The sequence below is a fragment of the Lepidothrix coronata genome, unplaced genomic scaffold, assembly GCF_001604755.1.
Source record: "Lepidothrix coronata isolate B3197 unplaced genomic scaffold, Lepidothrix_coronata-1.0 Scaffold1, whole genome shotgun sequence".
In the NCBI taxonomy this organism is placed as follows: Eukaryota; Metazoa; Chordata; class Aves; order Passeriformes; family Pipridae; genus Lepidothrix; species Lepidothrix coronata.
In genome coordinates, this window is record NW_016690181.1 from 3764526 (window position 1) to 3792338 (window position 27813).

Consider the following 27813-nt stretch of genomic DNA (forward strand, 5'->3'; position numbering starts at 1 on the left):
CAATTTAAATATTGCCTAAACCCAAGGGAAAAAAGTGTTAGGTGAATTGTTTTGAAGGAAGCTGCTTAGGAGTATGTGGGGCAAAGTGCTCCCTACATTTCCCGAGTGAACAGAAGTGTTCTGACATCTGACTCAGGAAAGAATAGTTGTGTTCAGTGGATTGGCTTTGTCTGGTGTGATCTGGTGCAGTTTTTGCCCAAACTGAGAAGCAGTGAAATATGTTTTGAAATTAAACTCTACCAAAAGCGACAGTGGCTGAAAGAAGATAAAACTGAGCAGCAAATGTCTTCCAGGAAGTGCCTCCACTCTGAGTTCTCTCTGGCCTCAGCACATGCTGGGGAGAGCTATTCATAGCATAAATTGAGAAACTCCAGCTTGTTGTTATGTGACAGTGTTTGTACCTACACATGCCCAAGTTTCACTTGACCTCAGCGTCACCCATGCAGCTCATTCAGCGTCTGCTGGTGTTTTGGTCTAGTGATCAGTATTTTTAGCACAGACCATCAGATGTGATTGTGAGCCATCAGGCACCTTATATAGCAGCAACTCTTACCTTAAAAATGCCTTTTTTATTTTTTTTTAGAAAACAATGCTCATCTGCTTCTTCCTAGCTAAAAGGAGCAGGAGTTTCACCGCAGTGACCAAGAGTAGTTCCTATATCATATGTCATGGGAAGGTATGTAAAGAAAATAGAATTACATCTCAGATTGTTGTACATTTTACAGCTCTCATCAAGGCTTCTGAAAACATCTTGCTTACACATCATAAAGCATGCTTGGTTTTCTGTAAGATAGAAAATGCTTACTGCCATTGCAAACTTGGCAGACTGTAGCTAATCCTGCCTCTCCATTCTGCACTTCGAAATACATCCCATACTCTTGTAGTCTTCAAATGTGGGGCATAATCCAGGCTCATTTCCCCTAAAAGGACAGACCTGCTGTGCCAGATGTTTGCACTGCTGCGTTAAGTAGCTACAATTTTGTAGCATTCCGCATTCCCCATATTTTGTTTCATTTACTGCCCAGCAAACAATAAAATGTAAGAACCAAAATTTTCTCAGACTGCTGTCATGAGATCCTTGGAAACACTTGAGCCTTTTAGAAGGAGAATGTTGCCAGGAAACTGCCCAGCCTTGTGCCAGCAACAACAGTGTGCATCAGTCATCTCATTCCACTGAAGAGGTAGATTGCCAGCAGCGCTAGAGCAGCCTTTCTGTACCTCAGCTTGATCTAAACGAAGAAGTTTTGCAATCAGTTCAATTTCTGTGACCCAGTCACTCCTTGAAATTTCTTTTACAGCAGCCAACAAGATGACAAGTCTCCTGTTGCAGCAGACATACCTAGTAAAAACGAGACTCTTAACATTCACTTGCCTATGTCCTGATGTCCGTTAAGTACCTGACAGTCAACCATAGCTTAACGTCTTCTCCAGCCTATCTGGGAAAGAAGAAACGTTCAACTTTTCTTGACTCTCTAGATATGTGCAAGCAAAAAGCCAGACCCTTCCCAGAACACAGTTCAGCTTTCAGAGAAATCATTGGGTTTTGTGAGATTTGCAAAACAGCAAAAAGGTATTTAGCAAGAATTTATACCTGCAAATAAAAAGATAAATGTTTGCTTTTCTGCTCATGAATTCATCGTAGACAGGAGCTCACATGGAATTTTAATTTGTGTGAAATGCTGTTTAAAAATCAATCATAAGTGTTTTGGGTTACACAGTAGCATAGAATTGTTGCTTTGTAAAAAAGTGCAAGGTTTACATATTTTTCATCATTATCAAAGGCAACTTCCCAAATTTCTTCACTGATGTCACATTAGTCATTGTTCTCTAAGTCAGGTAAAAGGGGAGCCTCTAAGTATCACAACAGTAAAACTTTAACAATTAAATTGCATCTCTGACGAAACTGAGAGAAGTTCAGAAATTCGCCTGAAATGAAGAGTGTAAAATTTCTCCTTGTCTCACATCTGCTTGGTCTTTACTGACTTAAAGAAGACAAAGGGGCATATCTGCTCTGGATAACTTCCCAGATGAACTGTAAGAAGCCTTTTCTCTGTCACAACATTAGCTAAAATGAGTAAGTAAAAGTTCCTGACGAATACGACAGGCTTCCGAGTCCACTGATTCCATTTGCTCATACTCTTCTTCCGGCTGTTCCATGTGTCCTGTGGCTGGCGAAGACCACACGTCCAGCCCGTGTTCCAGGGAGATGTTGTGAAGCACACAGCAGGCCAGAATGATGTGGCTGGATTTCTCTGGAGAATACTGCAGGGTGCCTTTGGAGCCATCCAGGCAGCGGAAACGCGACCGAATGGTTCTGAACGTCCGCTCGATGATGTTGTGAGTGGCAGAATGGGCCATGTTGTACCGGTATTCCGCAGGTGTCTCGGGAATATGCAGAGGGGTCATCAACCACGTCCGCAGTAAGAAGGAGCTGTCACCTGTTAGCAGTGAAAAGGAGAAGGTTACACACCCACAGCTACAGATTTCAGCTCCTCACTCTCAGTTTTCTGGTACAGCAGATACAGAATAACTTATTTCTCCGGCTAAAACAGAAGGCGTGAAACGGCAACAATAACTCCAGTTTACAAATGTGACAAAGTAAAGGCATTCAGTTTTACTCAAGAAAATCCTGGTAGAACACATGGAAGAGTTTTAAGTGAATTCATTTACTGCATAAACCAGTGAAAGACAGCCGAACTGGGACCCTATCTAGAATTAAAAATGGCATAATTCAGCTTAGAAAGGTGTAAGATACTTAAAACAAGCTTTTAACAGAATAAATGTAAACTAATACACACAATAATCAGACTGTATAAAACACAGATTGGAAGTTACTCTCCTAAACTTCTAAGGTAAGGATTGTCCAAACTGAATCACAAATCTCAAAGCAATTGGCAGGAAAGCATTGAGGCTCTTGACTCAATAAGGAGACAATATATAGTAGACTTTCCACTGAGAAGAAGGAGGAAAAATTGGCTTACCAAGTAGCCAGCCATCTTTACGTAGCTCAGTTTCAAACTGGCTTGTGAGGGCTGCCTGCTCTAACACTGTGCAGTCGGGCAGGCTGCCTGGCCAGTGTGTTTCTGCACTGAGGAGGACTCCTCTGGCATCACACACCATCAGGCAGTTCAGGGAATGGAGACCCTTTCGGTTCACATAGGACAGGTCCTCAGCATTTGGTGCTTTGATTGCCACATGGGTGCAGTCAACCACCCCGAGCACTCCCGGCATGCCTGCCAGCCCATAAAAGTCGTCCTTTAGGCTCTGCACAGTAGCTTCATCTTCAGGAAAGTGAATAAACTGTGAGGCTCTTTCCACCAATGCCTCAGTTACATTGGCAACACAACGGCTCATGGAGGCTTGACTAATGCCAATTGCATCCCCCATGCGAGTCTGGAAGGAGCCAGAGGTATAGAAACCCAATGCAGCAAGTATTTGTGTCTCCGGACTGATGGCCCTGGACCGCTGCGTAGGGCGTGAGAGAGTGGCACCCAGAAGATCCACCAGGTAGTAAATAAATTGTCGGGGAAAGCCGTACGTGGATACTAGATATTCGTCTGTGACATCCTCCAGCTTGAAGCGATCCAAAGTCCTGTGTCCACGGCCATAGAGCAAGAGGTCGCAGTCAAGAACCGCGATAGGTACAGCCATGGCTGACGGCCAGGGGTCCCCTGGGGCTCCTCCGTGACAGGGCTTTCCCAGAGGCTTCACCTGCATAAAGCAAAGGGGAAGGAGACTCAGAACAGTTGTTACTGGTGAGCTCCGTTGCTATTTTCCTTTTACGCTGACCATCCAGCAAATATCTTTACTTCTTTGTATCTGCTTTTAAAAACACAGGGGTGGCAGCAGGTGGGCTCACCGCGGAGCCGACAACTCTGCCCGGCGCTGGCAGGAATTTACCTCCCGTGGCGGGGGGGGTGTGCTGGAGCCGTCTCCAGTGGCCACCGCCTGGGCAGGACAGACACGAACCGCGGGCAGCCGGTCGGGGGGTCCCACAGGCCCAACGGGCGCTGCCCACTCCGGGCGCCCCTGACCCCCGGGCGGCCCGACCCCCGCGGGCTCGGCCCGGCCCTTACCCGCCCCGAGGCCGCTCCCCAGCGGTCCCCGCCGGCCTGGCCCCGCGTTCGCCGCGGTAGATTCGCCACAGCCAGGGGCTCCCGGCGGGAGCGGCGCCGGGCGCTGCCCCGCTTGTCTCAACCGCAGCCACCTCCTGCCCCACCGGCCCGCGGTCCCGGCGCGGCGAGAGCAGGCGGGGAGTGGCGGCTCCCTGCGGAAAGTGCCGCCGCGGACACCCAGGCACCTCCCTCCTCCCCTCCCTCCCTTCTTCCTTCCTTCCCCCCCCCCGCCCGCAGCGGATGAAAACAAACAGCGGCGATGGCGGTGGTGGCGGTGCGGGGCAGCCCGCGGTTCTGAGGGCAGCGGCAGCCCCGGCCTGGCCCCCGGCCGCACGCCCCCGCCGGCGCTGAACTCTTGGCGAGACCCCGGGGCCGGCACCGAGGAGGATTAGGGGCGCTGGCCGGAGCCCCGCGGCGGCCGCGGCGCTTGGAGGCGGCGGCCGCGGTCCCGGGGCCGCGCAGCCCCCCCGTGGCCGGGGCGCGGCGGGTGAACGGGGCCCCCGCGCGGGATGAGCCGCCGCGCCGCCAGCACTGCCGGCCCCGCGCAGGTACCGCGGGCCCGGGCCGGGGCGGGGGGAGCTCCGTGGGCCTGCGGGCGGCCCTTCGGAGGGAGCGGGTTGCGACGTGGACCTTAACCTTTGGGATGCGGCTTCGTGTCTGCGTTTTGCTTTGACTTCGCTGCTCGCGGAGGTCGGTTCCCGACAGGCTCGTGTCGGCTGGGCTTCGTTTTCCTGACGGCTGGTGGCTGTCAGTGGAGACTGGGGAGGATAGGGCCCGCTGGAATTTCTAAAAGTGGTGTCTTTTAAAACCTGTTGGAAATTTAAAGTCTGTTGGAAATAGTAGAAGGTGAGACCGCACACTCCACTGTGTAGTTTTCCTGTAACATGCGAGTTTTCTGTATGTTAGGAAAGATCGGGTTATTGTATCTTTCTTTCCTCTTGGAGCTATGGTTCTTAGTGCATCGCCAGAGTTGTTCCCGTGGATTTGGTGAGAGTAGAGACCTTCCACGTCAGCGAACAGTAGAAAAGGGATGCTTTGGACTGAGCGTCCGAACTGCCTACTTACAAGTGACAAGAGCGGTGTGACTAGGCACATAGCAAGGGGGAAAAACACAGTAAATTACTGCCTTAGCTGAAAATTAGTTTGCTATGCAAATGAAGTTTAGAGCATCTCCAAATTATTACAGAAGTGGCCTGACCTGGTGGACTCCTCCTTGTGGCAAGAAGTAAGTCATTCAGATGAGCCAGGCTATATTTAGGTGTCTGGAAGGATCATACAGGATCACTTTATTTTGCTTAAATGGTATTGTATAATCTTAACTTTTCTGAACATGTGTTCATACAGAAGTTGAGAGGTGGTGATTATGTTGGTGGTTGTAGTACAGGGTATGTAGAAGCAGATTCTAGTTTAGTCTGTATACTTTGGCTTGACAAACAAAATGAGAGGATGGACCTTTGAACTGATACCATTTTTAGACCTTAGGAAAGTACAGTAACTGCCAGTCAACAGGAATTATTTAATTTTCTTTCTAAGTCAGTGGAGCTGGCAGTGCTGGCTTTAATAAGATATTTACTAAGATGCAGAATCATTTATTGGTTATGAAGTAAATTTGTCTCCCGATCAGGAGGAGAAATTACCTCTTTATCAGTCAAAACTTAGTCATGCTTTTCATTTCATAAGAATGTTTATATTATGTGAAATAGTTTTTCTGCTAGAGTCTACTCTAATTGCCTCTACAAAAATCCATGAACTTTAAAGAATTAGTGTGTCATACCTTGAAATTTAGAACTGTTCCCTCCCTCTCCCCATGTTTCTGACTAACCTACTAAGAAGGAAAAATGGAGATTAATTTTAAGTAATTGTAGGATAATGGACTTTGACTTGTAGGCCCAGCCTTGAAACAGAGCACTGTCTTTATGGAGATCTTTTTATAGTTGCTTATTAATGTGCTTAAAATACGTGCTTGCAGTGAAGCTTCTTGGTCATTGAAGGGGTTGATTCTAGGAAAGCTTTCTTGGCCGTCAAGCCAGAGGCACTCTGCTAAAACCTTCAAAAAACTTCCATCTGCTTCTTGTTCACTTGAATGATTCAACGAACTTTTCTGAGCTTCTCATAGGACATCCTTGGAGATTGGATTTGTGTCCTGTATTAACAAAGTTCTGGAAGGGTGGTAGGGACAAGAGCCTGGTCTGGGGGGCATAGTTCAGGGAATGAACATCTGGGATGGAAGCAGTCCACAGCCCTCTCCTTACAGTGACACCCACTCTGGTTTCATCCCTAATTTCACTCTGGGATAGGAACCGTGAGTAATTATTTTGCACTGATTTGAAAAGAAAGCAGGATGACTTTAAGTTCTAGCAGCCATGGCTCAAAGTGAAATGTAGGAGGTGATGGAAGCAGCCTACATATGCTTTCCCCAGCAGCATGAATAATGCCTGGTATGTGTCAGGTGCTTCTGCTCCTTTCCTGTTTATGTCCGTGTCAGACATGTACACGCTAAATTCCCATGTATGAAGCGTGTACTATAATGTCACGGAGTTCACAGGTGTTCCTGTGCACCTGTTGTGTGCTGGGTTACAGGTATCTGCCTGCAGCGGGGCTGTTCCCGAGTTGGAGCATGGCATGCCGGTCACTGTAGTTCCCCTGGGATGTACCAAGGCATGAAGGGGAGGGCTCTTACAGTTCGTTGCATCATGCAAACAGCGCCACCAGCTTATGCTGATGTGTCCTTCTCCTTGGAGAAGGAGAGCGTAAGTAGCAGTAGAGTGTATAAGGCACAATGCTTAAATGTTAAACTGTTGGATAAACCTCTGCCTCAACCTTCTGAGAAAGAATAAGGCTTTAGTCAAAAGAACCACGTGTGGCAGTTCTCCTTTAAACATCCATCTCTGATATTTCTGTTCACAGCAAAGTGAAGACAGAGGCATGTAAATAGAAGCAATAGTATAAAAAGGAAGAGGGAGACAAAGCAAAAAGCCGTGTGGACAAGATGCTTGTTATTACCTATGAATACATCAGTTTACTGAAAGGATTACTTAGGTGACAGGAAATCAGTCATTTGTAGGTTTCTAACCTAGACCAAAGGTTATTTCCTTCTAGTTGTTATTCAGTGTAAAAGTAGTCAGCACGTTCCTCTAACTAAGCATATACCCGAGTAGTGGCACTTAACAAGGAGCCATGCTGGCATTGCAACAGGACCTGAGAGGTTGAATGAGTTTGGTGGAACTAAGTTTACAGAATTTTCTTCCTGTTCTGGTCAGCTGTAACAGGTAACCTGAGAGTACCAAAGAATTGTTGTAGATAAAAAATTGTAATTCTAGCTCCATCTTGACTCTCATCAAGAATTATTGTAAAGGTGAACATTGTCCTAAGCCTTAGCAGGTGTCAGGCAATCACTAGAGGACCTTCTACAAAAATGAGGAGATGGTGGTCATCAGATGACAGCCCTTACCTTACACATTTCAGAAGCTGAGTTCCAAAGTCCCGTTTTCTCCCTGAAATTACAGATTCCTGACAGGAAACCTTGGCCCGTACTTTCTGCTCTACTTCAGGCTCTAGTGAGTCAACTGTTGCTGACATTTGAAGCTTCAGAGGTAACAGTATGAATTTCCAAATGTTTCATGAATGTTACAGATAATTTGAGATCTTGCAGGAAGAATCCAAATTCTGCTGCAGCAGGGCAGAACCATGGGGCTCTCATTCTTTGAAACCTCAATTTAAGACATACCTCTGGTGGCTGTTTCTCTCCTCTGGAGATATTTGGCTGTGTGGTCATTAGAACTAATTCGTATACTGCACCGAGAATCCTGCAGATGATCATCTTTGTTTCCTTTCCTAACAGACCAGTGAGCCTAAGACCTTCCATTAGTTTCCAAATGTTTTGTAATAGTCGATATAAAAATTTTTTTCCAGCTGCATGAGGCAAGTGTATGTGCTTCATTTGACAGCTCTCCCACAACATCAGGATATACTTTGTTGCCTCTTTCTCCTGGGATTGCAAAGAAATGCCCTCTCACTTCTTTTCAAATTAAAAGCTAGTTTGATTTCTCTCGCTATTTAAATGTCAGCATTCTCTTTGCTGAGGGGAAAAAAAAAAGTATTTTTTAGTGCAGTATTTTATCACCTGTATCAGCCAGGTTTTATTGTAAATATCGGATTTCCTCAGCCCTGACAGTGCTTCACTTAATGACTCAAAAGAATATTAACAGGTCGTTCTTGCATGTTTTATAGTTTGGTTTGGGGGTTTTTGTGTAGTGGGAAGTGTCTATACTAAAGGGTTATTTTTTTTTTTAATTTGGAGTGCTGCATCAATTAAACAGTGCTTTTAAGTGCTGACTTTCTTTTGAACCCCCCTAAGGTAAAAGAGGTCTGTAATGTCAGTCTACTGGAGGTAAAGGCAGGGAAAGAAAGTATAATAGTTTTGATGAGAAGGTTAAAGTATCCAAAGGATAATTTGCTAATGCATCCAATGTTGAATGACTCCTGTTGTTAGTTCTCAGTTTACAAATTTATTTTTGTTTTGTTTTATTTTACACATTTATATTTTGTAACAAGAACTGTGCAGGACTAGGAGATGAATTATGAATATAGCCTAGGAACTTTTCAACCGTATTATATGTCCAACTTTCTTTTTATAGAGTCATTCAAAAAACAGCACTGTTCTGTATAAAATGCTCTATAAGTTGCAGTATTCTTATCTAGCAGCCTATCTTGGATGATGCTTCTAAAGCATTAGGCCTTTATTGCTGTTAACTGAGACATTTTGAATAGAAGTCCTGCATGTGTGTGGTCATTAAAGATATCTTCTATGTGAACATGGTTATTAGCCCCTTAGTCCTGCTAGGCTTTAATTTGTATAAATAGCATACCTTGCTGCAAGTTCAGTCTTTGCTTTACAATTGAACACTGAGTAACATTGTGCACAGCAGCTGCTCGTGCTCCCTTGACCTCAGATCGCCAATGGTTCTGTGAGGAGCAGCACGTTCCGTAAATACGTGGTGTTTGACAAGCTGCTTCAGGCTGATTAGCTGTCTCAAAACAGCAACAGGAGTTAAGGGTGAATTAATACTTGGAAGGCTTATGAGCAAAAAGTACAGTTAATGCTACTAATTAAGGCGTTCCTTTCCATGGTCTCTGTACGATTATTAACTTATATATGAAGAAACTGAGAGACAGAAAAATTGTGTTTTATCCTGGGCCATGTCACGTGATGTTGGCAGAAATCAGATTAGTGCCTTGCCCTGCCTTGCTTCAGATGCTTTGCAAGTTCATTGTGTTGCTGGAAACAATCGTATTTGGAAAAACAAGTCAGTGTGAATGTGAAAGCTAACTATTTGTTATCAGAGCTTTCAGGAGAAATGAACAGAGGACTTTGGTCTCTTCCTTGGTAAAACTGTGTCTTTTCAGTTGATTGTAGGTAAATTTATAGCTGTACAGTTTTACTACAAGCACTTATTTGTTAGAAGTAAAGAAGGGGCGTAGCCTGTTCTAGCAGTGGTTTATTATATAGATTTTAATGTCTGCTGAAATACCGCTGAAATACTGTTTTTAGAATTTCAGATTCAAGAAAACAATTTGCCTTTTTTTGACCAGTGCTGATAGCTGAATATACATAGTTTTTGAAGCAGAGGTTGCCATGTCTCCTGGATAGCTTGGTATAGCATCCAGTCAGTGTAGGAGTGTTTTGGGGTTTTTTTTGGTTTGGTTTGGTTGGTTGGGGGTTTTGTTGTTGCTGGTTTTGCTTTTTTTATTAAGGTAGCAAAATCGGAGAACTTGTAGTGAGTTTTAATTCTGAACTTCCTTTGTTGTTTTTTTCATTATTTTTATCTTTGCACTGACCAGGTAAACTAGTAGTGCGTGTTTATACCTCACACTCACACTCCAAAGTTCATTTCATTTAAGGTGGCCTCTAATGGCAAAAATATTTTGAAATGTAAACAGAAAGCTGAAGGAAGACTTCATTCCCAGACCTGTGCTGTATTTCAGATTGCCATATGCAATGGACACTGATCTCAGTTCCCAGGACAGGAAGGACCTGGACAAGTTCATCAAATTTTTTGCTTTAAAGGTAACTTCTCTCCTTTGGACAAATGCCTCTTCTTTCTTGTTTAAGAAAAAGACCCAACATACTTGCTGTGGCTAGAATAACCACATGGGGTTTGGTTTTCTTTTTTTGTTTTGCTGAAGACCAAAGCAAGAAAAGGTGATGTCAAATTTAGGAGATTCCTGAGAGTAACTGTGAAAACATCTTTTCTCCTTTTTTCTACTTCAAATCCTCTTTCATCCCCCAGAAGTGTCCTGCTTTAGAATCAGTCGTAGGCACTTCAAACCTCTGTCAACTTTGGGTTTCTATCAACACAACAAACCATCCAGCTGCTAGGTGGTATCTTCTGCTGGACTCCACTCTTTCCGGTGTATCTCAATTTTCACATTGCCTCCAAAAGCAATAATACCAGAATGTTCTTTTGAATTATGTTGATAAGTAACTATAAAATTTGGCCTCACTTGGTACATAGATGCAAGTAGATACTCTGACAATGGCTTTGGTATACATGTATAGATGCACTTGATTTTCCTTTTAGTTGTCTAGGTTCAGGATATAAATTTTGTTTCATTAATACTGAAAACTGCAACTCCTGATTGCAAAATTGATTTGGTCACCTCATGTTATTACAGAGAAAGGTCAGCCTAAAATGATTTTCTCTCTGAAATACATTTGCCTGTTACATGTAATAATTTAAATTGACTGGACATGAAGATCAGTGAAGCAAACTCTGCTTCTCTATATCCTGGTCAGCCCTTTCATTTTTTTTACTTGAAACTTGTCTAACTCTGAACTAAGGGCTCTGCTGAGCCCAAAACATGAGTATGTATCTTTTCCTTTATATTCCAGACGGTACAAGTAATTGTCCAGGCCCGACTTGGAGAGAAAATCTGTACCCGATCATCATCCTCCCCAACAGGTTCTGACTGGGTAAGGTCATGTTTTTTAAAGCAAATCCTTAACCCTGTGTGTTTGTGTGTGTGTGTGCACTCACACACATGTGTGTGGTGAGAACACCATGTGACTGTTACAGTCTTGTGCAGACTATGATAACTATTCAAAGAATAGCTACTGTATTCAGTTATGTTCATTGGGGTGTGGATATTTTTTGGTTGTTATTGTTCATATGCAACAAATCACTCTGGACTCTTCAGGGCTGAGTAGAGGTGAGACAAATTGTGCCTCTCAGCATCTTCTGCCAGTTAAGGCATGTTTTCAAGATCTTCTGGGGTTGAGGTGATGAGTTGTATTCTGTCAGAAGTTTGCAACTCTGCAATTCAGGACTTTGTAGTAATGGGCTTTATTAAAATTGAAAAGACTCAAGATACTTTGTGAGTGAAGATAGCACTCAAGTGAGAGAAAAGGAGTGAATTTTTTATGGCAGTATCTAGAAAAACATTTGAATTAGCAGCCAAGGAAATATTTCCAAATATGAAGAGCCTAAGCCCAGCTGGAAATTTTCTGTTTCATAAATATTTCAGTGGACGCTGACCTAGTATGTTATACATGGGTCTATAAGCCTGTCTGCAGTGTACTATTAGGAAGTTTTTCAAAGAAATAAAAAAATTGAATCATTTCCTTCATTCTGCAGTTCAATTTGGCAATCAAAGATATACCAGAGGTTACTCATGAAGCAAAGAAAGCCCTGGCAGGACAGCTACCTGCTGTTGGACGGTCTATGTGCGTGGAGATTTCTCTCAAAACCTCAGAGGTGAGAACTGAGTCAAAGTAGATGCCCTTTTTTGTTTGTGGGGGTTTTTTGACTTGAATCTTATATCACCCACCAGAGCACCTTTAGTCCAAGACAATGTGAAAATATCTAAATTTTATTAAGTTAGGTAGTATGCTAATGAAATGTATTGTTTAGCAGAAGCAATTCACTGCAAATATGTGAGGCCAAACACACAAATGATAGAGCAGCAAAATTTAGTTTCTTAGACCATGAAGAACTTAGCCATTCTGAGGAAGGTGTTCTCTCAGGTGATGTAATTGTGCAGTGAGACTTCCAGTGCACCTTTTCTGTCATTGCATTACAAGAAAGTGGGAGCCAGGAAACAAATCTTTGTTGAGAGGTGTGGCCATTGCTGATCATTAATGAGATGTGAAAAAGTCTGTGTTCTGAAATGAGCCTTTGTTTGGCATCCAGGGGGACTCCATGGAGCTGGAACTTTGGTGTCTAGAAATGAATGAAAAGTAAGTGCATTCTTCACACATTTTTTGTGTATGTTTGTAGTTTTTAGCTGATGAACATGGGAAATGTGGCTAATCCGTGGTGATCAACGAGCACATATTGGCTGTGTGGCCAGGAACACTTCAGAGGGAACTCCCCTTTGTGTAATGCACTAGTCAAACTGTTTAATATTGGTGTCGAGAAAGTAAACTAGTAATTTTATTCTTTTTTCATTCTTCCATTACAACTAGTATGCTTCTTCAGATAATGATGAATGCTTTTAATACTGAAAAGATATTTCTGTTTAATAGAAGGCTGCATGTATTTTTTCAGCAATTACTTCTACAACAGGTGACTAGGTTGAAGTAGGGCTCTTAGCTGGTTGGTCAATACAGGTAGCCACACTGGGGTTTTATTGTATCATTTTGCCAATAAAACTGACATTAAACAACCAGCCCAGACTAATTTTTATTTAAAATAAAATAAACAAAATAAAACCCAACCACAAATCAAAACACACAAACAAAAACCCAAAGCAAACAAAACCAAGCAACTTAGTTGGGAACAAAAGACTAACTTTTTTTCCTTTGTGTTCTATAGGTGTGACAAAGAAATCAAAGTTTCATACACTGTATACAACAGGCTGTCTCTGTTGCTGAAGTCTTTGCTTGCTATAACCAGGGTAACTCCAGCCTACAGACTTTCAAGGAAACAGGGCCATGAATATGTAATATTGTACAGGTAAAGCAGAAATTTCCCATTTGAAAGACAAACAGCAGAAACTCTAGAGTTGCACAGTGTAGCTGCAAATGCGGTTACAAAGGGATGAGGAATAATAAATTATTTGGATTTAACTAATACTGAACAGTAAGAGAAGAAAACTTTGGGCTATGTATCACCTTATAGCTTCCATTGGAGCCATTTGAAATAAAATTAAGCGCAGGCTGTGAAGTGTTGTTTCCCTGCCGTGTTGGGAAGAGTGAAAATAATTGTACGTGAAAGCACTGGTTAAAGTACTTACTAGTGTCCAGTTCGGTGGCTGGCCTGTGTTTGGTAAATGCCTATCTACACTGCACATACCTCCAGTGTGTACTTCTGCCCTGCTGCTCCATTTTAAAGATGCTTTATATCACTTCACATTTTTGATCTGAACTGTAGACTTAGCACAGAAGCTTAAAAAACTTGAAGAGAAATTTCGTATTAAGCTACCATTTTCTCTTCCTTCTTCTTTTTTACATGACATGTCCTCCTCTGAAGTAGCTGGAAGGCTTTTTTTGAGATGGGCATTCTAGCCATTTCTTTTGGTTTTTTTTTCCTGAAGAGGAGAAGCAGTTTCAGCCTTTCAACTCATAAAATTAAATTAAGACACGTATAGCATTATGTCCCCAATGGACCTAATAGCTTTTCTTTTTTCTTTTGCTTTAGGATATATTTTGGTGAAGTGCAACTGAGTGGCTTGGGAGAAGGTATGATTAGACAACACACAAACTAGAGCAGAACTATTTTTCATACTGACTAGCCTTTTATTACTATTCCTAAGTGCCGTGAGGAAAGTGTGAGGTTTACATATGCTTTTTATCTGGATCTGCCAGTGAAGGCTTGTGTCATAAGGTACTAAGTATAATGGTGGTAATTGGGCAAAGTCTAGGGGGATTGCCATTTTGACTCTAGTGATCCAGAACTGAAATAAGAATGTATGTTGTTAAGGGATAGGACTGGTAAAGAAGATCATGATCTGCTAAGGAACAAGAAGCACTTCAGAACAATTTTTTAAGATAGGAAGATAACCAAGATAGGAAGCACCATAAGAAGTCTTGCAGGTGAAGCCTACCAGCAAGGCAGCCTAGTGCTGCTGCTTTGTTACGGGTTCTGTGTGCGTCTTTGGAATTCAGATTGCAAGGGATAGTGGAAACACTGTAGAAATAAGATAATGTGACCTCAGAATAGAAAAGTGCGGCATGTAAATAATCAGTGAAACTGATAGTCATTCCTTAACCTTACAGGTTTCCAGACAGTCCGTGTTGGGACAGTGGGTACCCCAGTGGGCACCATCACTTTGTCTTGTGCCTACAGAATCAACCTTGCTTTCATGTCAACCAGGTAAGAAAATGTGATTGTGCCAGAAACTGTTTTACAATAATCTGCTATTAAACCCCTCATATTCTGAGCCGCTAAATCTTTCCCTTCCGCTTATCCTTTCCTGCTGAGATTCTCCTTGATGGAGAATACTCTCTCTCATGCTTAAGTCTTGCAGCAAGGGGAGTATTTGGGTAGCCCTGAGCCAGGCTCTAGAACTCCAAATTGTTGATACATGCCTGGAGTCACAGGACTGAATTGTAAAGATGCTCTGGTCCCATTAATAGACACAGGGGTTTTCTGTGAGGGCACCATGAATTGGGAAGAGAGTAGAGAGAAGAAGCAAATAACACCATTGCTTGTTGCCTTGCAGGCAGTTTGAGAGGACCCCTCCTATCATGGGGATTATAATTGATCACTTTGTGGACCGTCCCTATCCCAGCTCTTCACCCATGCATCCCTGCAATTACAGGTGAGGAAATACTGAGCTGAAGTTGTGGGCCATGGTGAAGGCATCAATTATGCCCAAATACAAAGCCTTTTCCACTATTTGCGGCTGCATGGGAAGGGACACTGGAGGATTAGTGTCAGTCATAGTGACATGGTTGAGCCTGTGATGAAGGTTGACATTTTCCTCCTCATATCTAGAAGACTGAGTGAGCAAGCCCCAGTATTTTCCCAAAGTCCTTACAGAAGCACTTGGACACAAAGGATATTTAATCTTGGCTGCCTTAAGGAATTTGAAAGTGTAATGGTTAATCCTGCTGTCAGCTACGTGTCCAGATGCATGCATCTCCAGATATTTCCACTGGGGGAAGATCAGAGTTTAATTTCTCTTTGTAGATGAGAGGTTCATCTTCTCTAAAATGTGTGTGAGGGCATTCAGACTGGGACCAGTGGTGTTGTTTGACAATGGTTGTTAACACCAAAGCCAATAGCATTAGCTGGTATAAGAAAAGCATTAGTTAGAAACACCTCTGGTTTTTTATGTGGGGGTAGAAGGCGAACGCCTGAGGAAAATGAAAGTTTTCATACCTTGTTTTCCTCAGTTCTGCCAAGTAGATGAGAGCCCTTCATAATTCTCCTTTCAACTCCACCCAAATACTCTCAGTCTCCCTGCAGTGTTTGTCCCGGTGTGTTTTACTATTTGTTTGTTTCAAAGAATATTTCAGTTAGAAAACTTTTCTTGCTGCTTTAGAGCTGGTGAGGACAATGGTGCAGTATACCCCTCAGTAGAAGATTCCCAAGAAGTGTGTACCTCATCTTTTTCCACCTCTCCTCCATCTCAGGTAAGAGAAACCAGGCTCTTCTTAATTTAGGTAGAGCAATTGCTGTTAGAGTAGTGTGCATATTCCTACATCAGCTATTGTGCAGGCAGGCAGCCTCCTGCTGTTAATTAAAATTTAATGTATGGGTTATTTATGTCATTATACTCTGAGTAAAACCTAGTTAGACACTAATTTCAACAAAATTCGGGGGGACTAGAAAGACTGAAATACTGAGAAAAATTAAAAGATCCTACTCCTGTAGCTGGGCTGAGATGTGCTTAAAGAGGATAGCAGGGTACTTACACATTTACATTCTGATACTGCAGGAGGAGGAATTCAGGACATTGATGCCAGACAGCCTAATTGGGGGTAACAGACTGACATTGAGACAGAAACATTGAAATACCAGGAAAATGCTGGAGAAAGACTGAAAAAAAGACAAAAGCTGTATCTGTTGGACCATCTAAAAGTAGTTGGGGCAGCAGGAATAAGTATCAGCAAGAAAAAATTGGGTCATAGTATTGAACTGGGGACTTAATACTCTATAATTCCACCTACCCCTGCAAATTTCATTTAAGTTTAATTTTAAAATAAAGTGGCTTCCTTTTGAATATCAAAACCAGAAACTCCCAACTTCTTTTACTGTCCTGTGTATCTGACTCCACAGTTCTGTATTTTGAAGACTTGGCTAGAGTTGCAGTTATTCTGTTGCTTTAAATATTCAGGAATGCCCTGCCCTGTTGTCCAGCCAAGCAGATGGCTCTGCTGATCTTTAAAGACAATCTAAAGACTCTAAATCTCTTTTGCTGTCGATGTGAAACATAGAATGAAGAATAATTGGAATGCTGTTCCACACTGAAAGAATTTGGCATGGGTTTTTCTGCTGCTTCAGAGGAATTAGTGTGCCTGGTTTAGCAGAATGTATTCTGCTTATGAATGAGCTAGAAATGAGCCTGTCTTAGGAAGTGTGTTTTTGTCAAGTGGATTTTGGGTGACAGGGCATCAGGCAATGTTGAACTAATTAGCCAGTGCTCACAGTAAGTCTAATGGAATAAAGCTTCTCTTATTCTGCAATACACAGTTCAGGAAATGAGTTTGTGGCTGAGTTGTGTCCTGCATTTTCATAAAATGGGTTAAATACAAAAGGTTTCGTAAGGAAATTTCCACTGGCTTGCTTGTGCCAGTGTTCCTTAACAGTAATAGTGCATGTAACTACATTAAAGTTGACATTTTGCCAGGGGTCATGAGCTTTGCTGTCACGGAGGGGGAAAAGCTTTATGAAATCACATGAACCTTGAGGATTCACATTAAGTATGAGCCTACATTCTTGCTTTTCCTGTGGTTAATAGTTGCCATATGCTGTACCCTTATTTATAAAGGAACTGCCAGTCTTTATTATCACAGTTGGAATTTTAAGGCTGTCTTGGCAGAGTGGACTTCAAAGTAAATTAGAAGGGAAAAAATAAGTTAATTTCTTTCTCCAGGTTTCTATATACAACTTAATATGTAGGAAAATACTGGGAACTGTGTGGTTTTCTAGGCAAATTTTTCAAATCTCTACCTGCCTTCTCAGTAAAAGTGAGGCCTAACCTGCATGATACAAGGGAATAGTTGCTTCCTTCTCCCTGTGAGCTTGCACAGCATATCTGTGCATGTGTGTGTGTGTGTCTGTGCGTGCGTGTTGTGAAGTAGCCCAAATTTCAGGAGAGAGTCTGGCCATGAATAATTCCCAGAAATGAAGCTGAAGCTTTCTTAAAAATGAAAACTGTTGGTAAGAAAATGACTAGGGGGAGGTATGGAACTGAAATGGGTTTGAATTGCCCTTTTTGCATTAGTACCCTCTGTGAGACTGTTTACTTCTGCAGCTTTGCTCCTGTTGATGGAGTTCTCTCTTCACATTCGTGTGTTTGAATTACACCATAGTCTGAGTACCCTTTATTCTAAGAGTGCAGCATAGACTTGCCAAGATATGATCCCTCGGAAAGCTGGAGGATAAGGAGTACTGGATGTATGGAGAGTATTGAAATACATGTAATTTGTAAAATCAAAAAAAAATTACTTGACTTTTTCTGGCATCTGCTCAGCTTTCTCCTTGCTAATTGGCTGGTACCAATTATAATTAGCTGGGGAACAGAGTCCTGGCAGTTAGTTCATGTCAGGGTTTACTAAACTATTACCTGTGTTCAGTGGTTCACTCAGATTGGAAAACAGTCAATTCTTTACTAAATGAATGTGTTCTGGCAGTACTGAGACTTCTCTATATGTAGGTGTGGCTGCTGCAGCCAAAACCTCTTCACTAGCATTCAGTTCATCCAACTCTTCATAGTTCTTCTCTGAAGTCCTTCTCTCTCTCTCTCTCTCTCTCCCCCCTCTCACTCTCTCTCTTTTCCTTGTTTCCTCTGTTTGTCTGTATCTGTGCACAGTGTGTTTTTACTGTCACAAAGGCACATTTTCAGACCCCTCCTCCTGTGGTGACGGACACCTTGAAGGTCCCAATGATGGGACTGGCCTTTTCACATCAAGTGAGTTGTCAGTAGAATATACTATACATGGCCAGAATAGGGCTCTGGCATGACAAAACAAATACAGGAAAGTACAAATTTGACAATGTGGAATGTTTGTTGTGCATGAGAAAGACTGGTGAACCCACAGTGGGCCAGGCACATTATTGAGACTGGCTTCTTAAATGCCTTTGCAGATAAAGGTCTCCCAAAGACAGGTTAAGCATCCTAAAAACACAACAGCTGTCCAGGATTGTTAGTGAAAGACATAAGTAGTAAGGCACAGTTCTGAGTGTTTTCTGTTAACAGCCAGTGTCCCTTAAACCTTACAGTCATTAGTGCTCCACTCAGCTTAACCAGCCTCACGTGAGCAAAAGTGCTGTTCAGTGCATTCTGACCCCTGTAAATTACATCAGCCTTGGTGCTGCTGGAGCTCACCGAGCTCCGGAAGAAGTGCTCCTCTTGAGCTCAAGCAAGCCAGAACAGGAAAGTTTATTTAACCTGACTGGGTAGATTTCTACCTGGGGTGTGTAAGGAATTTCTCCTAGGTTTCACTGGTTCCAACACTTCATTCCTAAAGCAATCTCACAAGGGTTAGCTTCCCAGTTCCCTTTACCTTGCACATTTATGGGACTCTGTATTCTTTCACTGAAGCTATTTGAACAGGCCTGGAAGATCAGCTGTTTTAATGTGAAATGGGAGTAGGTTCAAACAGTTGATAGTGTAGTTGCTTTGGGATGAAAAAGTATTAAATATTAGCTCTTTAGTAAGTTGATGATGGCATCCATGCTTTTCCCAGTATTTGAAACCGGCCTGTAGGCAGAGCTTCCCTGGGATTGGATGTCAGTCATACCTTGCTCAGCCTCCTCCTATGTGTGTAGGAAGCCAGTCTTGTTTTTCCTTTCAAGGCCCAGACTTAATATCCTGGACTACTGTCAAATAGTCCACTTAGCAATAAGAACTTTTTAGAGCAATAACCTTCATTATTGATTCCACTGAATCAATGGAATCCTTCTGCCAGCCTGAAATGCTGTGCCTCTGACTTTCCTGTTCCTTCTTCAGTGACTGGTGATTATTCAGACTGTGGGGCATTCCCCTTCCTCTCTCCTCTCCCTTTGCCCTTCTTGTTTTTTCTCGTCTTTCCTAGCTTTCCAGCTCTCGTCTTTCCTATCAGCCTGCTGCCCTGGGAGTTGGATCAGCTGACATGGGGTATCCTGTACTCTTTGCTGGTGGCTTGCATGCTGCACACCCTCACCAGGTACTTGTAGAGAGTAGAACCAGCATGGCTGGTATTTGCAACCATTTGTGTCACTTGTGCATCTGAGAGAGGCATTGAAGCTAGTACATGCATTGGTATCCTGTCTGTCAGGAATGAAAAGAATGTAAGGTAAATATAGAGAAAGCGCAGCTTCCACAAGAGCTGGGAATTGGCTCCTCAGCATGCCCAAGTTTACTGGAGTAGGGGTCATGTGGAAAAACTACACTGAGAGAGCAGGCACCAGGCTTATTTGCCTGCACCTGCAAGTCACTGATTCCAAACTTTGCCTGTCTTACAGAGCTGCTGCTGCCCCATAGCTATGCAAGCACAGTTCTGTAGCCTAGACAGAGGATACACTGACAGTCCATATTGGCATATTTACATTCATTCATCAGACAAATAAGCAAAGTTGACAGAAGTCTTTTTCTGCATGTGACTTTGCTGCTACACCAGAGTTTTGCTGATAAGGTGATAACAGAATAGAAGAGTTTCAGTCAGAATGGTCCTGCAATGAGCATCCAGTCCAACTGCCTGACCAGTTCAGGGCTGACCAGGTTAAAGCCTGGGATTAAGGGCATTGTCCAAATGCCTCTAAAATACTGACAGACTGTGGCATCAACCACCTTTAGGAAGCCTGTTCCATGGTTTGAATACCCTCTCAGCAAAGAAATGCTTCCTGATGTCCAGTCTAAACCTCCCCTGGTGCAGCTTCAAACCATTCCCATGCGTCCTGCCACTGTATCCCAGGGAGAAGAGATCAGCACCTCCCTCTCTACTTCCCCTTCTCAGGAAGCTGCAGGGAGCCATGGGCTTGTAGCAAGAGGATATATTTTTTTCCCCCCACTCCTCTCCTTGAAGCAGAGGACCTATAGCCAGAGAGCTCTGCAGTGTAAAACAGGCCTGAAGTGGAGAGGAGTAGAGTAGGTAGGGAATAAAAAAAGTTTGTATTGTGGTGATCAGCTTCTACTTGACACCTCTCTCAGCCTTATGGGGTCTGGAGCCCAGTCATATGCCAAAAATCCCACAACTTGGGCCCAACGTAATGGAATCTGCTTTGTATTGAACTGTGGTGTTTGTTTGATTTTGAGGTATCTAACTCAACCATTCCTCTCCATCTCAGTTGATTGGTCCAGGCAAAGAGGGGGGAGTTCCCCCAGTTCCTAGCCAGCCAGCACATGGCACTCAAGCTGACCAAGAGAGGATGTGCACCCCACTGGATGGAGTCCACTACTCAGCAGCTACTCCTTCTAGTAGGTAGGTTGGTTTTAGATGATCCACCTCTTGTGCTAGCCCATTTATAATCCTATTAAGATAAGACTTTTTGTTTTCCCCTTTTTATCTATTCTTTGTAGCATAACTACTGTCTTTTAATCCCCCAAAATAAAGTACAGCTTTCTCTGACTGGGGCTTTTTCAGGCTTTCTCCAAACAATGATCTTGCCCATCTATTTAAACCTGTTATGCAATGTAACATCCTTCTGTTATGTCAACTTTATTATCAATTTTATCTTTTTTTTTTTTTAATCTCTCTGCTAGTTTTGCTGATTGTAAAACAAGATGAAGTGAGTTCACAAATGAGTCTTAAATGCTATCTAAGTAATCCTCTTTCCATAAGACTAAACCATTTTTTTTTGTTTTAAAGTTCTGAATACCTGTGGTAGGACCCCAAACAGGTCTTAGAAGTAACTAATAGCCATGCAGTGAATTAGTCACACTGGGAGTGGCTGTTGCAATGTACTAGACTACTGCATTTGTAAACTGAGTGACAGATACAATTCTGGTCCTTGCCCTCACTTCCTGAGAGATCTGTGACTGAAAAATCTGTTTTACTGAAAAAAATAAGTGATGAACAGGAATTGCTATGAACATGCACACTCTGAAGTGTAAAGTCCACCTCCAAAAAGAAAAGCTTATTTCAGTTGGCAGCAACTTCCATTCAACTAAATAGTTTTTGTCCATCTTTAAACAAAAATCTTGATTCCACAAGTGTCCACTCTTCTTTGGTGCTCATGACTGAGGAGGAAGGTGTGGTACAACGGTTCTTCTTCCAGTATTAAGAGTAAACCAAGAAAAATGAAGGAGTCTCATAAAGCATGTGATTTGTCTATAGATTTGTCTGTATTGTTTGTGCCATGAGTCATTAGTTACCTATTTTCCTCCCCCAGCGAGGACACAGAAACAGTATCAAACAGCAGTGAAGGAAAGTGTGGCTCCCCACATGACCTTTTGGAAACCATCTTTGTCCGGAAGGTGGGAGCTTTTGTCAACAAACCCATTAACCAGGTAACGAGCAGTAGATCTCAAGAGGGCACCATAATACCCTTCTTCTTCCATCTGTTCCTATACAGAGGAGCAAAAAGCACCCCAGTGCCAGGGTAACCCCAGAGACTGAGAGTGTATATTCTTGCCTGTGGCATTTCCCTACCAGGTTTTACTATAGGCTTGTTTTTCATTAAATCCTTTTGAGATGTGACAGCCATTGAATTTGCCCCACTTTGCCAACACCCTATTTGAGAACAGAAGACTTGATACTGCACTTGGGTCTTGCAATGATCTGCCACTGCCATGTGTTCATAAACTGGGAAAGCTGGTAGCAAGCCTCCTTTTCCTTGAAGGGACAAGCAGTAGACCAGTTCATCATTAGTAAGCAAGCATTTAGTTCTGCTCAGTTCCTAGGGCTGTTGTTCTAGGCCTTTTGGATGGATGAAGGAGAATTCTTTGAATTTTTATCAGTTTGTTAATTTTTGCCTATATTATACAAGATGTATATAAGCAATCCCACCTCAGGGTACGTATCTGCATTAGGTCAGCTGAGTATCATCTCTCTATTTTATGCCTTTTAAATGAGTTTGTCAGCCTCCTGCCTAACTGCTGACTTGATCTTGGGCCATTTTTAGCTGGCCTGACAAAGACGTTCAGTATCCTGTTCTGTGCTGGGTAAGCAGAGCGTCTTAGTGAAATTCTGTTTGCTGAATCTCCTCAGGTGACCATGGCCAACTTAGACATTCCTTTTGCCATGTTTGCTCCCAAGAATGTTGAGCTGGAAGATAACGACCCCATGGTAAGCCTCTTCCAGAGGTATATGTGCCTTCTCAGCAACCCTTATGCAAACATCCATGCTATTCTCTTCCTTGAATAGACTTTGTTTTTTGAGAAAATAACTAGTTACTCAGATTTGTTTGATTTCAAGAAGTCTCCTGTTTTGAAGTCTTGGGCTCTCTAGACATGCAAATAACAGCATGTGTTTGTTGCCCCTGCTGTAGTGTGTTTATTGTCCAACCTCCTAACTGCCCCCACGCTGTCAAAATACACAGACAGACATGATCATAAGATCAGTACTCACCATTTTTGATTTCTTGGGCAGGTCAATCCTCCTGACTCCCCAGAAACTGAATCTCCTCTACAAGGCAGCTTACACTCAGAGGGCTCCAGTGGCAGCAGCACAGGGAACACCCATGATGACTTCGTTATGATCGACTTTGTAAGTGCCCCCATCAGTGCTCTTACAGAACACCTGCATCTTAGGTGGGCTTCAGGTGCTGTACGATGGCAAATGATGTAAGAGCAGTTTTCAATGGGAGTGGAAAAGACCCATGATTCACAGTTCCAAACTAGAGCTCGACAATCCCAGAACTGCAAAGACACTGATGCTTGGAATCTGCAGCTACCAATTAAATACCTAGACTTGGCATCCTCTCTCTAATGCCTAAAGGAGCCAGATTCCAAATAAATGCTCTTTTCCAACTGCTCAACAACCATAGATCTTCACTGTTCTTCAGTTATTTAATATGCATTATTGCAGCAACGGTTGTAATGCCAAGATGTTTACTATAGCAGGTAATGACTTTACCTGAGATTGTAGCAAAAGGGAAGCCAATGTCTATGGGAATTAACAGCAGTATCTTTATTCTAGAAACCAGCATTTTCAAAAGATGACATTCTTCCAATGGACCTGGGGACGTTTTACCGTGAGTTTCAGAACCCCCCTCAACTCAGCAGCCTCTCCATTGACATTGGAGCGCAATCCATGGCAGAGGATTTGGTATGGAGCCCTGAAATTTCTTTTTGTGGCAATCATATATGCTTTATAATGCTCTCCCCTAGTTTGAAAAAAGTATCTTCATAGAATCATAGAATAGTTTGGGTTGGAAGGGACATTTAAAGGTCATCTAGTCCAATCTTCAACTAGACCAGGTTGCTCAGAGCCCTATCCAATCTGACTTTGAATGTTTTCAGGGATGGGGGCATCCACCACCTCTCTGGGCAACCTGTTACAGAGTTTCATCACCTTCATAAAAAAATGCCTTGTATCTAGTCTGAATCTACTGTCTTTTAAAACTATTGCCCCTTGTCCTATTGCAACAGCCCTTACTAAAAAGTCTGTCCCCATCTTTCTTAAAGGCCCCCTTTTAGTACTGAAAAGCCACAATAAGGTCTCCCCAGTAAGGTTTCCCCAGAGCCTTCTCATCTCCAGGCTGAACGACCCTAACTCTCTCAGCCTGTCTTCACAGGATATGCTCCAGCCCTTGAATAATTTTCGTGTCTCTCCTTTGGACCTCCTCCAAAAGCCCCCATGTCTTTGCTGTACTTCTCAGAAGACAGACCCTGTCCAAAGGGAGTCCCTCATTAATATGTTCCAGATAAATGCAGATTTGTGGCACACTTGAGCCTCTGAAACTGGCATGTTTGTCTTGAAGCTGAAAGCTGCTGCTGTGTGCTTGCTTTGGCTGTCATTGAAACCCCCCAAACTAGTCCTCCCTCTGGGGTGTCAAACTTGTGGCAAATCAGGCCTGATCTTGCAGCCTGAGCAGAGGTAAAGTCCCGGTGTGACTGGTGAAAGTCATGTCTGAGTGAGTGCTCCACTGGGCTCTCTGGCATTGTAACATACTGTGGAGAAAAATGAACACCAAAGGCTGAGAGCTGCAAGTGACTTGATGAAGGCAGTGACGTGAGCAGGTTATTGTGCTGCAGCTGGTGGTGGGGATATCATAAGGAAAGCCCCCAGTGCACCTCCTGTTCCTGCAGAACAAACAGACTCTGGGCAGAGTGCCCTTGTCAGGGTCACTTGCTGGATGCTGCCAGAGGATTCCTGGTTTTGTGCACATGGGAAGGGGAGCCCATAGCAGTGGAGAGGGGTTGCAAGACTCAGAAGCAGAGTTTCTATCCTAGAGTATGTGTTTAAAGTTTCCTTCTGTCTGCTGTGAATCAGCCCTGACTTGAACCTTTCTTTACCCTTTCAGGACTCATTACCAGAGAAGCTGGCAGTCCACGAGAAAAACGTCAAAGAATTTGATGCTTTTGTAGAAACCTTGCAGTGAAGCCGTTTCCTAGTTTTGCTGCAGCAGTTCTTCCTCCTCAAGGCATCCTGGAGATGACATCAACAACTATCTCTATTGCCCCTGCTCTACCTTTTGTCTCACGTTGACTAGTTCCTTCCATCAAGTGAGCTTTCTTTGATTGCTCTCTTCAACGGCAGATACAGCTCATCTGCTGATTTTCCTCAACTTTTCCACCCTATAGTTCTGGACCGCTTTTCCTGCTCACAGTCAGTTTTGAATTTAAGACTTCAGTAGGGACAAGGAAGTCAAACTCCAGTGTATGAAAATTATTTTTTCCTCAGTCTGTGTTCTATGTGGAGGGGCTTTGTGAAAAGTTGCCATAAGCTTCCTCCAAGGGTCCTCTGGTGTAAGTTCCGTAGGTAGAGCTTCTTGCTAACAGACTTTTTCCTACAGTCTCCGATCCTGTTAGAGCATAGAAAGCTTTTGCTCATTTCCAGGGTCTGTGAGTTCAGCAGATTCAACAGCTTTCAGTCCAGGACATCCATTCCACACAACGGGGCATTTCATCCTGACTTCAGTGTGCGTGCCTGGAGCCCAGGGAGAGAAGTCAGCTTTGGGACCTGTGTAACACAAGTTACCTTTGTTTTCCTGCTTCCAAGGAACTGGGTCTCTACACAGTGGTTTTGTGCCAGGTCCTCTGTTAGGTGGCTGATCAGCCGGAGTGAAACTGCAGAAGCGCTTTCCACATTTCCTTCCCGAGTGCACTGACATTTGGCCATGCTGAGTTCAACAGTGTTGACTGCTGGCAAACCTGCAGGTAGCAGCTGTGATGATGCTGAATTCATAGTCTCTGCTTCTGAAACGTAACTGTAAATACTAGGAATCCTATTTCTTTAGGGTTATGTAACTAGGAGTCTTAGTCCAAGATTCTTTCCTCTAATCCTTGCAAACCTTCCTGCTTTATGGTTAATAGAAGAACTTAAGAATCAAAAATATTTATTGCTTTTAAAGAAACCTATATTTAAAAGATGTTCTGTTTTCATGTAGTAGTGCGGGTCATTCTGCCCTGGATCACTGCCAAGAGCAAGTGTGCCATGGAACCCTGGCCAGTGAGACTGGTCTCTCTTTGCAGGAAAATATCCAAGATATTTATTTTCTAAGACAGACTTGATTAATATTATACTCTGTTTTCGGGACTGTGTGTCCATTACAGCGAGTCAGGGCCTGTTGATAGAATGAAATGCACACATCAGTGGAGTGGAGCGGCAGGGACTTGGTAAAAAGCTGTTTTCTGATAGGCATGGATAAATTCGCAGTGATCTTCAGTCATTCAGAAGGCAGCTTCTTCAAAGAAGCACATTTTTGGGGAAGCTTATGGTACTTTTTAATCAGCTGGCGTTTGAGTAGCTGAAATTTTATTTTTGTAATGATCTGGCCATCAACAGTGTGACTGGTTGGCAGTGCTCTATGGTTGATTTGGCTGCTGTCTTTTTCCCGATATAAGGATGGGAGGAGAAACGGTGACACTAAACAGGAGCTTGGATAAGGTGGATTTTCTTGTGGTTCTCTCTCCTCCTCCCATGTGTAACTAGAGTGAGCAACTGCAAGACCCCTTACTGTCCTAAAACACTTTTTCTTTCTTTCTCCAGAAGTGAGGTTGTGTTGCCTCAGTACCAAGGAACCATCTTAATTTCCTCAGTGTCCAAGTAACCAGCCTTCTAGTTAGTGCTGTGTGGCAGCTTCTTCAGCTCTACTGCATGCATAGTTGAAAGATATTGCCTGCAGCTGACAGGGTAACCCCAGCTCCACTCCAGAACACTATTTCTGTGCCACTGCTAGAGCAAGGAGCCAAGTTCAGAACAGAGCTTATTGTAAGGTCAGAGCAATGAAATGCTTTGAATTTTCCCAACTTTTTTGTTGAGTGATGTGTTTGGTGGGAGGCCATGTGAGCTCTGGAACTCTAGGTAAGAGCTTTATTGAAGGAAAGTTACCCACCAGAACCTTTTTAGTTTACTCAACCAATTCAACTTTTCAGCAACCTCACATGGAAATTGCCTTGTCCGTGCAAAGTAAAATGCACATTTAAGAAGACTTCAAAGATAAACAGTTCATAAGAGGGCTTAAGTTACATGGGCTTTAATAAATATCTGATCCCCACAGCCAGAGCCACCTTGTTTCACAGGTGGAAAGGGTTGCAGAAGGATTGCATTAACACGAGGAATTAATGGATCAGCTGGCTCTCATCTTTGCTCAGGAAGCTGGTCTGCCAACTTGTAGTAAATAGCTCAGACAGGTGCTTGTCACCTTCCTCTAGTGATACTATGGGCTGCAGAGCAGCAGAGAGGAGGCAAAGTGCTAGTTCACACTGTATGAATGGAGAAGAATAGTCAAGGTTGAACTTCACCTAGCCAGCACTCCTGCTGTGCTCTTCTTCCACCGACAAGCTGTGGAGCTGGCAGAGCATGCCATTCTTGCTAATCCCATCTAGAAAGTCAGTGCTATTACTTGTGCTCATTTGCTGATGTAGTTCCTAACATGGCTACAGCTCCCACATCTCATAAGGCAGAATATCGGTGTGGCACATTTTTTTTCTATTTCAAAAGGCTGGACAATTGCCTATATAAGCTGCTAGTGTTGAGCTGGATGGCCATAGCAATAAGAGATTCTCCAGGGATGAGTTAGGTGCCTCTTCTCTGGACATTCCTCAGTTTCAACACATAGTTGCTACATCTAGGCTCTGAGTTTCCTGACCACTGCACAAATGCTCTGCTTCAGGAAAGATCTAGCTACTGCTGTGGCCTGCCACAGGTTGTGTTATGAAGGCTGTTTATTTTAGCAGCTGTCTGCTTGATTCGATATTGAGGACAGTATGTATGTAGCTGCTGATTTACAGATACTTTGGGTGGAGGGGAAGGCTCCTCAAATTGTATTGTTTTGGAAAGTCTCCAGTGTACTTCAAGTATTCACAGAATTTCCAATAAAACTTCTACGTAAGCAACATTCTGCTTTTCTCCACATGTACCGACAGGTCTGGGACAGTCCCAACCTCATCGTCTTTCTCCTCCGGGAAACAGAACGGTCAGAGAGCTGCCTATCAGTGAGTG

General features: G+C 43.2%; 2 protein-coding genes across 14 annotated transcripts; one reads left to right on the plus strand and one right to left on the minus strand.

The window, feature by feature from the left end:
* Positions 1-1669: 1669 nt before the first annotated feature.
* On the minus strand, positions 1670-4837 carry HARBI1 (harbinger transposase derived 1). Of its 6 annotated transcripts, none has more exons than XM_017808212.1 (3): positions 4752-4837; positions 2982-3711; positions 1670-2438 (listed from the first exon to the last, which is right to left on the minus strand). In XM_017808212.1, exons 2-3 carry the CDS (start codon positions 3649-3651, stop codon positions 2062-2064), a joined length of 1047 nt encoding a protein of 348 aa, XP_017663701.1. In that variant the 5' UTR covers positions 3652-3711; positions 4752-4837; the 3' UTR covers positions 1670-2061. The 6 variants fall into 6 exon arrangements, with proteins under 6 accessions (XP_017663701.1, XP_017663719.1, XP_017663728.1 ...); XM_017808230.1 differs by having other exon boundaries at positions 4746-4765; XM_017808239.1 differs by lacking the exon at positions 4752-4837 and adding an exon at positions 4368-4489.
* On the plus strand, positions 4637-27686 carry ATG13 (autophagy related 13). 8 transcript variants are annotated; one of them, XM_017808102.1, is made up of 18 exons: positions 4644-4663; positions 10101-10182; positions 11008-11088; positions 11750-11869; positions 12305-12351; positions 12929-13069; positions 13754-13794; positions 14332-14428; positions 14778-14876; positions 15603-15693; positions 18096-18194; positions 19321-19431; positions 20552-20685; positions 21596-21713; positions 22414-22491; positions 22795-22911; positions 23344-23472; positions 24671-27686. In XM_017808102.1, the coding sequence occupies exons 2-18, from the start codon at positions 10114-10116 to the stop codon at positions 24746-24748; spliced, it is 1650 nt and encodes a 549-aa protein (XP_017663591.1). In that variant the 5' UTR covers positions 4644-4663; positions 10101-10113; the 3' UTR covers positions 24749-27686. The 8 variants fall into 8 exon arrangements, with proteins under 8 accessions (XP_017663629.1, XP_017663613.1, XP_017663591.1 ...); XM_017808110.1 differs by having other exon boundaries at positions 4645-4663; positions 19348-19431; XM_017808106.1 differs by lacking the exon at positions 4644-4663 and adding an exon at positions 4944-4961.
* The last annotated feature ends 127 nt before the right edge of the window (positions 27687-27813 follow it).